This window comes from Mycotypha africana (assembly GCF_025528875.1).
Source record: "Mycotypha africana strain NRRL 2978 chromosome Unknown BDF20scaffold_3, whole genome shotgun sequence".
NCBI lineage: Eukaryota > Fungi > Mucoromycota > Mucoromycetes > Mucorales > Mycotyphaceae > Mycotypha > Mycotypha africana.
This window is the reverse complement of record NW_026515727.1, coordinates 1,499,453-1,512,072: the sequence shown is the minus strand read 5'-3', so window position 1 is coordinate 1,512,072 and position 12,620 is coordinate 1,499,453. Positions and strand designations below refer to the sequence as shown.

General features: G+C 36.9%; 4 protein-coding genes and 1 non-coding gene across 5 annotated transcripts; 2 read left to right on the top strand and 3 right to left on the bottom strand.

Annotated features, from left to right (window-relative positions):
- The first annotated feature begins 811 nt into the window (after positions 1–811).
- On the top strand, positions 812–884 carry BDF20DRAFT_t55. Its single transcript has one exon. It is a non-coding gene; the product is annotated as a tRNA-Arg (tRNA).
- Positions 885–1,446: 562 nt separating this feature from the next.
- Positions 1,447–3,328, bottom strand: BDF20DRAFT_860152 (WD40-repeat-containing domain protein). Its single transcript, XM_053080494.1, has 6 exons — positions 3,132–3,328; positions 2,911–3,057; positions 2,721–2,853; positions 2,241–2,646; positions 2,090–2,168; positions 1,447–2,025 (listed from the first exon to the last, which is right to left on the bottom strand). The coding sequence occupies exons 1-6, from the start codon at positions 3,246–3,248 to the stop codon at positions 1,849–1,851; spliced, it is 1,059 nt and encodes a 352-aa protein (XP_052938270.1). The 5' UTR covers positions 3,249–3,328; the 3' UTR covers positions 1,447–1,848.
- Positions 3,329–4,330: 1,002 nt separating this feature from the next.
- BDF20DRAFT_860147 (uncharacterized protein) lies at positions 4,331–4,655 on the bottom strand. Its single transcript, XM_053080493.1, has one exon. The coding sequence runs from the start codon at positions 4,607–4,609 to the stop codon at positions 4,361–4,363; it is 249 nt and encodes an 82-aa protein (XP_052938269.1). The 5' UTR covers positions 4,610–4,655; the 3' UTR covers positions 4,331–4,360.
- A 1,036-nt stretch (positions 4,656–5,691) lies between these two features.
- On the bottom strand, positions 5,692–6,549 carry BDF20DRAFT_986350 (uncharacterized protein; the record flags this gene model as incomplete). Its single annotated transcript, XM_053085213.1, has 2 exons — positions 5,692–6,127; positions 6,451–6,549. 2 exons carry the CDS (start codon positions 6,547–6,549, stop codon positions 5,798–5,800), a joined length of 429 nt encoding a protein of 142 aa, XP_052938268.1. The 3' UTR covers positions 5,692–5,797.
- Positions 6,550–6,750: 201 nt separating this feature from the next.
- Positions 6,751–12,517, top strand: BDF20DRAFT_911562 (inositol hexakisphosphate-domain-containing protein; the record flags this gene model as incomplete). The annotated part of the gene is made up of 16 exons (XM_053083841.1): positions 6,751–6,974; positions 7,030–7,274; positions 7,344–7,432; positions 7,519–7,592; positions 7,663–7,688; positions 7,768–7,944; positions 8,019–8,078; positions 8,157–8,324; positions 8,409–8,645; positions 8,722–8,898; positions 8,973–9,430; positions 9,509–10,296; positions 10,375–11,494; positions 11,564–11,667; positions 11,730–11,834; positions 11,917–12,517. The coding sequence occupies 16 exons, from the start codon at positions 6,751–6,753 to the stop codon at positions 12,515–12,517; spliced, it is 4,653 nt and encodes a 1,550-aa protein (XP_052938267.1).
- Positions 12,518–12,620: the final 103 nt, after the last annotated feature.

Sequence of the window (12,620 nt, the reverse complement as noted above, 5' to 3'; positions counted from 1 at the left end):
TAACGTGTCTAGCTTTGAAGGTGTGTTTAATTCGTGTTTATATATTAAGGAAGTGTAGAAATACCACAGTCGTATTCTCTAGGGGATAATTTGTTTTGAATTGCAATGATGAGAATCGTGGTGCAATAGTGTTAGCTATAGATCCCGTTATACGTCTATAGACAGCAAACATAACAACTCGTTTATTAGTAGCAGTAACTTTAGGTCTGGTCTCTTTTCCTTTTAGTTTGCTTTTAAAATAAAATAAAGACGGTGGTTTGATTTTGTTAAGCTTTCATATTTCATTAACTTTATAACAAAAACTAATGAAAACACAAAAATAGCATATGAACAAACGTAATTGTTGGTCGTTCCTACAACAATCTCCCTTAACACCGCTTCGTCAGTCAATATGGTACAGGCTCCAAGAGCCGCGCTTTATTTTCCTTTTTTTTTTTTTTTTTCTTTTTTATAATATATAATAAACTTCTATCAGTAACCCCTTTTCCCTTTATACCTTCAAATAGGCGTATATTCTTTCTATTTCAATTTTTGTTTTCTAATCATTATAGAGAGGGATTATCCGAAATATTTTTTGTATATAGATCTATACCAGGGCGGGTGTACCCCATTTTTTGACTTCGCTTCGTCAACAGTCGTATTATGTGGGGTTGCTCAAGTGCATTTTGTTAATGCGTTTATTTTAAACTCAATCACACATATTCTATTTCGATCGCGATCCGGGAGAAATTCTAACCAAACCATTATCTTCCACGTGACCGTGAAATGTTTTTTGCTGATATAAAAGTTGAAAAAATACAAAAATATGTGAGGAGCTATGGCCCAATGGATAAGGCGTCTGACTACGAATCAGGAGATTCCAGGTTCGACCCCTGGTAGCTTCGAAATATCTTTTTTCTTAAATTTTTGCTTAAACGGCGTTAGTTCGTTTCTGATTTTGTTACCTTAATTAACTTCAACGGTGTGTCGTGTGTCGTGTGTCGTGTTACAGATTATATTAGATGCATACAAAGAGCAATACTTAAGATAGAAAATAATTGAAAGGAAATAAAAGACCCCAATCACGATATTTCATAACTTTGTGTATTTTACTGCTTTGTGCACGACACGTGTCAAATGAGGTAGTTTTTATCTGTGAGGGGTCTTCTTTAGTTATCTCTTTGGATCCTCTTTTTTAAATGAGAGAAGACATTGATTTCTTCTTCATCTCGTATTATTGACCTTTTTGATATTGTTACGTACAATTGACGTATATAAACAATAAGGTCTGCCCTGGGCAAGTCTTAGTGCTCATTTGATCAAAGAGCTGTGCGTGATTTACTGATCCACAGCTGATCCCTGTTTGGTTGGTTATTACAATTGGAAGCTAGCCAGCTATCCTCCCTTATAATATAACAACTTTCAATTTGGCATTAAAGCTTTTGAACGATGAAAGCCCATATACATGGAAGAAAGAAAAGCATTTCCATTATAGCAAGGACGTGTATGTAAAGGAATACAGGAACTGTAATATAATAGGATAAGCGAAAACAGAAGTAAAGTAGAATTCGAGGCAGTGTACGTGAACTTCACAGCACAAACATTAAAACTAATGTAGGCCGAGCGTAATCGCCGGATGTGCTGGTGTGAATGGCAGTATTAAACAGCATATAAAAGCTGATTTTAAGATGTACATACATTGCTTTCGTATTATTAACTGCTTATTAGTATGTCCTCTAACAGTGGAAATGCATCGATAATGTACTGTGGGGTTTTCTGTTGAAGTAGGTTGTGCAAATCGACCAGCGAGGAGAGTTTGAATAGTGTATACATGTATAATTTATTGAAGACGATAAATAGCAGATAGTACTAGTGATCTCGAGGATCTTTCATGCTGAAAATTTTCAGGTTTCCAGCGTATTTGCCATCGGAAGCTGTTTCGTCGCCTGCATAGGCTAGATAATAATCACGTGGTGACCAGGCGACTGTATTCATTGCTGCTGTACACTCAATATGGTGTACTGACTCGCCACTCTCAACATGCGACTAAAGCAAAGTAGAATTAGAATTGATAAAGCTGATTTTCAAAGTGTTACAGAGTAAAGCCTACCACATCAACAAAATGATCCTCTGAAGCCGAAGCAATATATTGTCCATCAAAACTAAAACTAAGTGTTCTTACTGGCCATCTGAATGAAATTCGATGAAAGGTTACTGTTAACTGTTTACTTTCCCGGTTATCAATCCAGTTGTAGCCTTACGTAAGTTCTTCAAAAGCTCTAACGCAATGAAATGTCCGCGTATCCCAGAGAGAAACCATGGCATCTGCTGAACCAACAGCAATATATTTTCCGGTAGGATCTGTTTCTACACAATAACAATTTGCTGTATGGCCCCGTAGATTTGTTTGCAGTTCAAATGAAGGGTAATCATATACTCTAATAGTGCCTTGTCCTGTTGTAACGAAAAACTGATTGTTCGCATTGTTCCACGCGATCTCATTCACCTCCACAAGGTGTTTCCGCTTATCAATAACTTTATGTGTACGGGCGTCAATGATGCAAATATTATCGTTCTTATCTCCTACTGCAATGTGATTGCCATCGGGACTCCAACAAATATTGATATTCTCACCATCTGTCTGAACTATTGCGGTACATTTACCAGCTAAGATAGAAGAGATTGATTATTATAAATGCCGACTTCAATATTCTGAAGCAGTTTCTTTCAAACAACTCTACATCTTTGATCCCACAATCGAACTGTTTTATCACTAGACGCCGTTGCTAATTTGTCTGGGTGTGTTGGGTCCCAATCTAATTGATCTACGCTATCTGTATGACCTTTCAATTCTACAGAATACCTAATATCTGTCTTTATGTTGTTGAATATACAACATATTGATGATTCAGCTTATAATAGGGAACTTACCCCTCTGTGCGGTGACCACACACGCGCCGTTTTATCAACTGAACCTGAAGCAAGCTTTCTGCCATCACAATTCCAGGCAACTGTATGAACTTTTTCTTTGTGTCCTCGGCATTCTCTGATTTTGGAATTTCCAAACATTTTCTCAACCTAACATACTCGCATAATTGTTCAGTAAGTTAGACCTCTATTGACGTTGACATTTAGCAAAAAAGAAAGCCTACATGTTCCCGACTAATGGGAGAGCCCTTATAGTAAAAGTTCTGCTTCTGTCCAGTAGGAGGGCTCCATTCATAGACAATCTTTCCTTCGTCGAGATCTTCCACTTGATTATTATCCATTACTTCATCCGGCTATAGCCAAAAAAAAAAGAAAAACAAAAAAAAAGAAGGAAGCGAGGGAAAAAATCACTTTCAAAGCCATTTTTATCTCCTCCTCCGTTTGCAGCTGCCAAATATTCAGTACACTTATTGTGATCTGTTCCGTCGTGACAACAACCGTCTTGTTTTAATTATTGGAAATGGTTAGGTCAGCACAAGTACTACTTGTATTCTACATGCTGTTGCTAAAATTACTCAGCATCGTTTGCGTTATAGAACGCTGTTATCGATGGTTTCACCTAAACGAACATTGGCGGTAGCATGCGTTTTCGTGAACTTTTTAAAGCTGTGACGATTTTATTGAGACCGTAATAGTATCACCATTTTTGTACTCTCGATCCTCCTCCATTAGTGATATTAGTTCTCTGTCATGAGCTGTCTGTCAAATGGTATTTCTTTTTACTATGCTTAACCATAATATTAATCCGTTGACCATCATTTATGACACTTATCGAAATTTTCATCGAAGAGAACTTTTCATTTCCGTCCTTTTCTATTTCAGACTATTCGACTTGTTGACATATCAGCTATATCAAAACCAGTACTTTATTCTGCGCCGATATGAGATAATTAACTTTAAAAATAATACTTATTCAAGCTTTTTATTTACGAGTAAGGTCTCTATTATCTCATTCTCATTCTCAGCATTTGTCTTAGTATCTTTCTTTCCTTTGCTCAACTTTGACAATATTGAATCATCTTTGAAGGGGCGCTGTAGCTCCTCTGTCAAAAATGATTTCCAGATATGAATTTGGGCTTCTTTTGTCGTCAGACAGCCCTTGATCCCCATAATTGACTGACCAAATAAGGGTGGCACCAAGCCGAACTTGATATGAAGAATCATCAATATGATTATACTAATGACTGCTTGTTTAAGCCCTTTGTGAACTTCGGCTAAATCATAGTCTGCAGATATAGGTCTTAATTGGTACCCTGTCCTGACTTTAAAGTAGTTAACAAATCGAATATTTGTACCTTTAATAGTCGTGTTCACTTGCTTTTCGTCAGTAGGTTTTCCTATTAGTCGCTTAGAAGCAGGCTGTACGTATATTAAGGTAGTGGTATCTAATTCATTATGAGCCTTTATGGTAGTAAGTGCATATAATTATTAAAGAGCACAAATAAACCTTACCATTTATCTGTCTGATTTTGCGAATAATAAGGAGATTGATACCGAAAATGATCAACTGAGAAATAAAGTATAGTACCCGTAGTTCACGCACATAGTTACTGAGATGAAACGCCTTATCTACTTGCCGAAAGAAAATAAACGACCCAATACCAACATAGGCAGAGTTTAGTATTTTGAAATAGTTTGCCATTATGCTAATGATAGCTAGAAATCTCGCAGCTGCTGGTTTGTGCAGGTAAAACCAACTCAGTAAGAAAGAAAGACACTTAAACTTTGATTATGTCTTTCATATTGTATCAGGTACCGATTGTGTAACTTTTCTTCCATTTTTCAGCAGTGATGACTCTTGCTGAAGGTGTTGACTGTTAAAAAATGTAACGCACATATTAAAGATACATAAGCATGTTGCAGTAGTAGTTTGTTAACTTCTACAGATTATGCTTTGGCGCATAATAATGCAATGCGCCTGTAGTCAAATTCTTGATAATGCAATTATGTCTAACTGAACTGTTGTACAAACGACGAGCATGATCACCAATTTCAATTCATCAGCGGATCACAGTAAAACTGAGTAGATGATACTATTGTCAATATGCAAACATTGTATTTGCTTATTGTAGTTGGATCAAGCATATATAGGGCATGTAAGCTTCTGGGAGAGTGAAGAGTTTCAGTTCAGCATAAGAATGTAAGTAACTCGATAATGAGTTCTCTTCTTTTATGTTTGTATAACTGAGACAGAAGAATCATTCTTTTGGATTTCTCCACTAATTCAGCAGTGGGGTTTCTATATATTGTTTTATTGGTGCAGTTCTCCTACTACCAGCCATTATTGTAGATGAGACAATAAAGATGTGATCTCGAAACATGTTTATGCACAACACTTCGCTTAAGCAAGATTACATTTATATGCTAAATGTGTTGTAAATGCATATCAAATGTCGCCTCTTGCTAATCCTATGGTAAAATACATCTGGAAAAAAGCAAAAAACAGAGCATATGAATGTGCTTCAATTATTGCTAATACATTATCTCTCATTTGCAAGATGCACTCTATTTTTGAAGATCAGTGACAATTAACTGTCTACCCTCAATATGGATACATAGGAGCCAACTAAAGACTATTAACAATCTTGGATGTCTATTGGATCTACAATTACAAAGGAATATTATCATTGTTAAACAGCAAAGAGATGCTGACATAACAATCTCGATAATAATGTAGCATACAGTCGTTCTACTCTGAAAAAAAAGTCCGCAAAACGTAGAGGACCTTACTTAAAAACAATTCATTGATTGTTTGTAGGCCATTATGAGGGGGTGTTGGAAGTTAATTTCTTTAATGTTAAGTTTATATTTAAGAATCCGTATCATATTCTTAGAGTACAATTACAAGGCTAATGAACCTATTTGCGAACGTCTTGACAAAAGCTTTGAATGCAAGCAGTTGAATTATTGTTATAAAAATGCTTAAGGCAAGCCTTTTGCTCTTCTTGTGTTTGGCATGTAGATCTTTTTCGCGACTTGCTCTTGTTTCATTTGAAGTATTCTGATCCTTCTGAAAACTATCCAACTCGGTAGCAGCAGTATTCTCTTTGATACTGGCTCTACGAGCGGCTGCAGCAACAAACTTTACGTATTTAATGTAATAATGCGTCGCTGAGCGACTTGCTTGTACTTTTATAGCAGTTCCTTTGCTCTTCGCAGGCTACTTTTAAATTTAATACAGTTAATAGTTTTTCTTTCAAGATATAAACCAAGATTAACCGATCGTCTGATGGCGAATGAACAATGTCTATCAACGATGTTCATTACTTTGTAATCAGTGTAATTTATCTCTTCTGCTCACTTTTTTTTTCAAAAAAAAACCACATGCTTGAACATGGAAGAAGCAAAAAAGAAAGTCATATCATTAGTCTTTCAGAATCCACAAACTACAAACAGTTTATGAATCATTTTGTGTAAAGCCCCCTGATTTCTAATCTTGAAGTTACAGATTTTTTCTCATGGATACCGCAGCAGCTGTATTACTGGTTTCCGGAACTTGTTATAACATCTTCGCATGTACCAATAGATGGTAACATCAAATTTGACAATGAAAATATAGTGTCCACATGACCATTCACCCATTGGCCCAATCTTGTCCCATGGCTTCCATAACAAGCATCAAAATGCGGCAGTACAATAACATTAAACCTTAAATTATGCCATGACGCCCTATGTATCGGATTGCATTCAAGTCGTTACTGAAAAGTTGATAGTTTATAGTCTTTCTTTTCCTCTTCTTTCTCCTTTTTTTTGTTCTTTTTTTTTTTTCTTTATCTAAAAAAAATGACAGGAACTATATCTAATCATAATCAACGTTCACAACCCGTCTTGAGTAGCTCGCCAAAGACGAATGGTGGCTTCAGCTTGTATGCTGAGTACTCGTCCTCACGCCGTGGATCAATTCCGTCCCTTAACGAGTTCTCAAATAATGTTTTACGTAAGACTCTCGACACAATAAATACGTCCCCAACTGTAGGATTTTCAAAGAACTTTGTGCCATCTAAGCTGTAAGTCAGAAAGCATTCTTTTTAATACACTACAGTTTGGTTAATCAAATCACAGTACAACTACAAGCAGTGGCTCTAGTTCAGAGACTCATTCAAGGCAAAGTAGCTTTCAAACTGATCGTGATACTGAAGATTTACCCTCTATCTACGCTAAACAAAGCAATCGTACTAGCTTAACACCGTCCTCTACTTCATTAGAGCCTTACTCGTTATTAAAAATGGCACCTAATATAGTCAAGACAAGAAAAGGAAGCGTTTTAGCTAGAAATACAATTTTAAAAATGGATCATTTTTCGAGAGGTACATGATGATGATTTCAAATACCGAAGGCCAATAAACAAAACCGTGGTTTAATCTTTCTCTTTTCAGGCACAAACACAAACCTTGATTTCCACCTTCAAGGCGCTCCTAACTTTCGGATAGCGGAGTTAAATGTCCATGGTGTTGCGCAACCTACAGTAAGTATTCAAAATCTAACCAGAGTGAGATGCAAAGAACTGCTTCACTTGTTTGTTATCAGCAAACTAAAATACAAGTATTTTAGGTTATTGGGCTTTCAACTATTCTAGCATTGCTGAACTGTCATCCAAAAAGCTTGAAGCCAACTTCATGCACTTGGTGAGACAAAAAAAAACATATATGGTTCATTATATTGTAGAAGATGCAAGAATTAACTTTATTTCTTTAGGTTCTCAACTCGCGAGGAACCCCTGGGTAAAAAAAAAAAAAAAAAAAAGAAACAGTTTTGATAGTGATAAAATTACCAGTTGATTGATTTACTTCTATATTACAGTCTATATAAACGGAATGCCTTATGTTTTGCGTGAATATGCTGACCCGATGCAGAATATGAGCGCCTTCTTAGGCATCAGTTCAGGGCGATTAGAGAAAGTCGAAGAAAGATTGAAATCTGATGTTATGAAAGAGGCAAAATCATTAGGTGGGCTTCTACTGGTTCATCAAGAATTATGTAAGTATAACGATATGCGAACAAAGCTATAATGATAAATTACGATACGAGGTGATTTTGCTTTTCATTTATAGCTGATGGAACGGTTGTGCCTTGTTTTATCGCTGCCGATACTGTTAAAACGCCTAAAGAAAGTAAGATGCTCACAGATTCAAGATGACTATACGCAGTCATTTTTATGATCTGGTCTTTTAATCAATTGATTTCAATAGCATTTCAGTCTATTCAAGAGGAGGGTTACAGAATAAAGTACTTCCGTATTCCAATTTCACCGGAACAAGCCCCCGAAAACAATTATTTTGACGAATATATCAACGTTATTCGAAATCTTGATCCAAATGATCCTTTAATATTCAATTGCGGTATAGGAGCAGTTAGAAGTAAGTATCAAAATAATCATCATTTCTACGTCACTACATTATACTTTTCAATTCTAAAATTGATCTTTGTAACATCTCTTCTAGCCACTGTTGGTATTATTATTGCGCAAATTATTCGGCGTACTCAACTAATTGAAAAAGGAGAGCCTGATCCATTTCCAGTTGCGGGATGGAGCTATCCATCGATCTATGACAGCGTTCTCTCACCTTCTTCATCAAATGATTTCCAGATGGGGAGATTTGCGAAGGGAGCTGATGAAGCTGATAATTTTGACACAAAAAATAATGCTTTACTTCGATTGTTTCTTATACTGGAAGATGGTAAGTTGGTTATGATCTATTTGCTACCATTGATAATATGACCAATGGCATTAATTTTACCATAAAAAAATACCAGCTTTGAATACTAGATTTTCATCGAAATCAGCAGTAGAATGGATCTTGGAAAGAGGCCCCTTAATAGAAAATCTAAAAGATGCAATTATGGGAAACTATCAATCCATTATTTCTCTGACTACCGTATTGGAAAGCGGTACTTACAGCAAGAAATTACTGGATACAATCATTGATAGATGTAAGGACAATTATCAATTTTTTTCTTTCTCTCAGAACGAAGTTCTGATGTTCGCGTTTCCTCTGTCTTCATAGCCGATGCTGTAGTTAATCTCCGTGAATCTATACTTTCCAACCGTATCCTTCAGACAGCACACGTGTCATCATCGGATTTCAATGAGAATCATTACTTGAACAAAGCTCTGTCTGGATTGCAGCGGTACTTCTTCCTGCTATGCTTTACGGCTTATGTAAATGAATCACCCAATACAAACTTCGAAGTTCGATTCTCTGATTGGGTTAGATCGCGTACAGAAATTTGGGCTATGCTACAGAACATGCGACGTAAAGGGCCACGGCTTTATTTCTTCCGTCCGGTAGAAGACCTGCATTTATTAGGCTCCGGAGACAATGGGAAACAGATTAAGAGTAGTAGTATTATAAGTAAATCAAAAGGCCAATATACCCAAGCACAAGGAATGTTTGACATGACAGGAGCAGGTCAGCATTTGTACACAGGTGTAACAATAGAAACAGAAAAATTTGTCCTCAATGTAAGTGGCTCGAACATTTATATATGTTTGGTTTTTCCAACTTTTATTCTAACTCATACATATGTTCTATGATTCAAGTCACGCACAGGTATTGTTCTCACTTCACAAACAATATTAAAGGTTGATTTTTGGCAATATGATTATCTATCTGAAAGAAATAAAGAGCATAACGAACATAAAAACCACGAATTCCAACAGCAACAGCAACAACAACATCTTGGAGTTGAGAGACACCATGGTTTTGTCATTGATGGGGCGTCTAATTTCAGACATATACCGGATACGCATGTTTATGGCGTGGCTCAACCTACTGTAAACGGCCTTCGTCAAGTCATTCGTACTTTATTTACGGAAGAAAACAATAATTGCGAAAAAATTTTATGGATTAATCTTCGTGAAGAGCCTATTATCTATATAAATGGCATTCCTTACGTCTTACGTGATCGCGCATTTACAATAAGGAATTTACGTGCTTATAAAGGCATTACAGGATCTCGAATGGAACAGGTTGAGGAAAGGTTAAAGGAGGATGTCATTCGCGAGGTAACGCAGTATGGAGGGAAAATTTTGTTACACGGGGAAGATAAAGATGGTAATGTTCTTTCCTGTTGGGAAGAGGTGGATATACAAGATATTATGACTGTACGAGAAGTAATGGAAACAACGGCATTGGAGGTTCAAAAGGAGTTACTTGTAGATTCATCATCGGATAGTAGCGATGATTATGAGCTTTTTAGGAGAAGAGACGCGATTTTGGATTATCAGCGAGTGCCAATTACTGCTGAGAAGGCTCCCGAAAGAAAAGACTTTGACGATTTGACATCCCTCATTACGCAAGTTGATCTTTCTAGAACGTCAATTATATTGTAAGTGAAACATTATTCAGTTGGCTATGCTCCTATATAGTTGAATTGACAATTTATGGGGCTTTCTCTTGAAATTAGGAATTGCCAAGTTGGTTTAGGAAGATCTACTTCTGGTACTATAATAGCCAGCTTACTGACGCGTTGGATACGCCCTAAATCAGTTTATCATAAGAATATAAGTCGGTCACACTTGGCTAATAACAAATACTTGAATTACCAAATTATTAACAGTCTTTTACGGCTAATCAAAAGAGGCCTTGAAAACAAATGCATTGTGGACACTGTCATAGATCAGTGCAGTGTGAATGGAAAGAATTTAAGAGACACAATCGAAGAAGCACGTATTCAAGCTGAGAAGGAAAAGGAAGAGGACCCAGAACAGTACAGAAGGACAGTTAAAAAAGGTGTTACAGCGTTAGAACGTTACTTTATGTTTATCTGTTTCCAGGCATATCTAGACAGCACATCGCCATCACTTGTAAGGGATACGGAAAGTTTCAGTTTTTGGATAAAACAACGCCCCGAGTTGGACACCATTTTGGAATTATTACGTGCGACAGAGAAGGAAGATGGTTTTGTTTCGTTGATACCAGTAGAACAATCGTTGGGCAGCGGTGATGGTTTGGCGCTTTCCAGTGAAGTGATTAAAGTAGTTAAATCTCGACATGGTCAAGTGCTGGCTCAGCAAACAATTTTAAAGCATGATGCATTCCCCGGCTGCCAAAAAATGAGTTTGAAGGAAAAAATTTCTGGTGCTTACAATTTCAGACGTGTTGAGGTGTCGCTAGTAAGGGCTGCCGTGAAACATAAGGCTTTATTAGCGGCAACGAAAGGTGGGCTAGCAGCTGATATGGAAAGGGATGATCAGCAAAAATTGGTCGCTCCTTTTATAGCCGGTTGCGCTATGCCTCATAAAGATGCTATTAAGGCTATTTTAAAGGCAATGCAAGCTGGACCGGGAGGGAAAAGATGGGTTTATTGGACATGCTTAAGGGAAGAGCCTGTACTGTATGTCAACAAGAATCCTTATGTGCTGCGTCTATTTATCGATCCGCTCAAAAATTTGGAGACGACAGGCATTTCGAAAGAAAGAGTTGAGAGTATGGAAGAGCGAATGAGATTAGACGTATTACAAGAACTTGGCGAATATGATGGTCGTATGCTGTTACACGACGAGGACAGTAACTTTAATTTGCTGGTAAGTTTTTGTCATACAAAAAAGCATAGAAAGCAAACCAGAAAGATTGATTTGTGATACATTTTATAGCCATTATGGGAAACAGTTCCTTCTGATCAAATAGAAACACCCAGTCAAGTCTTTGAATCAATCAAAGCCGAAGGTTATCAAGTCAATTTTCTTAGAATTCCAATGTAGGTTACTGAAAAAAAAAAAAAAAAGGTTTTGTATAATTAAACTAAACTTTTTTGAATAGCACTGATGAGCAAGCACCTATACCAGATGTGTTCGATCAGTTGATCAAACGGATGCAGGAAGCAAATCAAGGCGTAAATGACGTTATATTCAATTGCCAAATGGGGTAAGCTATATACTGAAGCTTTTGATTTCTCAGAATGCTTTTGAAAAAGTTAATACTGACGCTAGTTTTCTCTGCGCATTAGTCGTGGTCGTACTACAACTGGAATGGTTGTAGCATCATTATTCACAATGATATTGAATAACGATGCTCTTGATAACTTGGCTAATTCATTTGCTAGTGACAGCACAGAACAAGAAGATGATAGTGATGAATCAATAGATGAAAGGGAACGATATATGAATGGCGAATATCGCGTTATTCTCCAACTTGTTAGTGTCTTGACATACGGAAAATTGGCCAAACACCTTACGGATCGCGCTATCAATATGTGCGACCATATGCAGAATCTCAGAAAAGCAATCTATGACTACAAGCTGCGTGTTGAAACAATGACAGATCAGGGATCCATAAAATGGAAAGCTACACGAGAAGTTGCCCTCAACTACTTGGTTCGATACTTCTATCTCATTGTATTTGCCAACTATCTTTTGGAGGAAATGGGTACTACGGTAACGACGTTATGTACCGTCTCGTCATCTGCAGTTTTGCAACAACCGGCACAAGACACAGTAGATGATAATTTTGAATTCGATAAACGAGGTTTTATTTCTTTCAAAGAATGGCTAAAAGGCCGAAGGGAAATTGTGAACATTATTTCGCTACATAGCCTAGAACTTTCGTAATGAATATATACCTTTCGAATAAACTTTACGCATGCTTGCTTATGCTTTCTGTCCGTCTGAATAAGAAAAAAAGTCTAATTCAGGTAACAACTTTTTTAGGGAA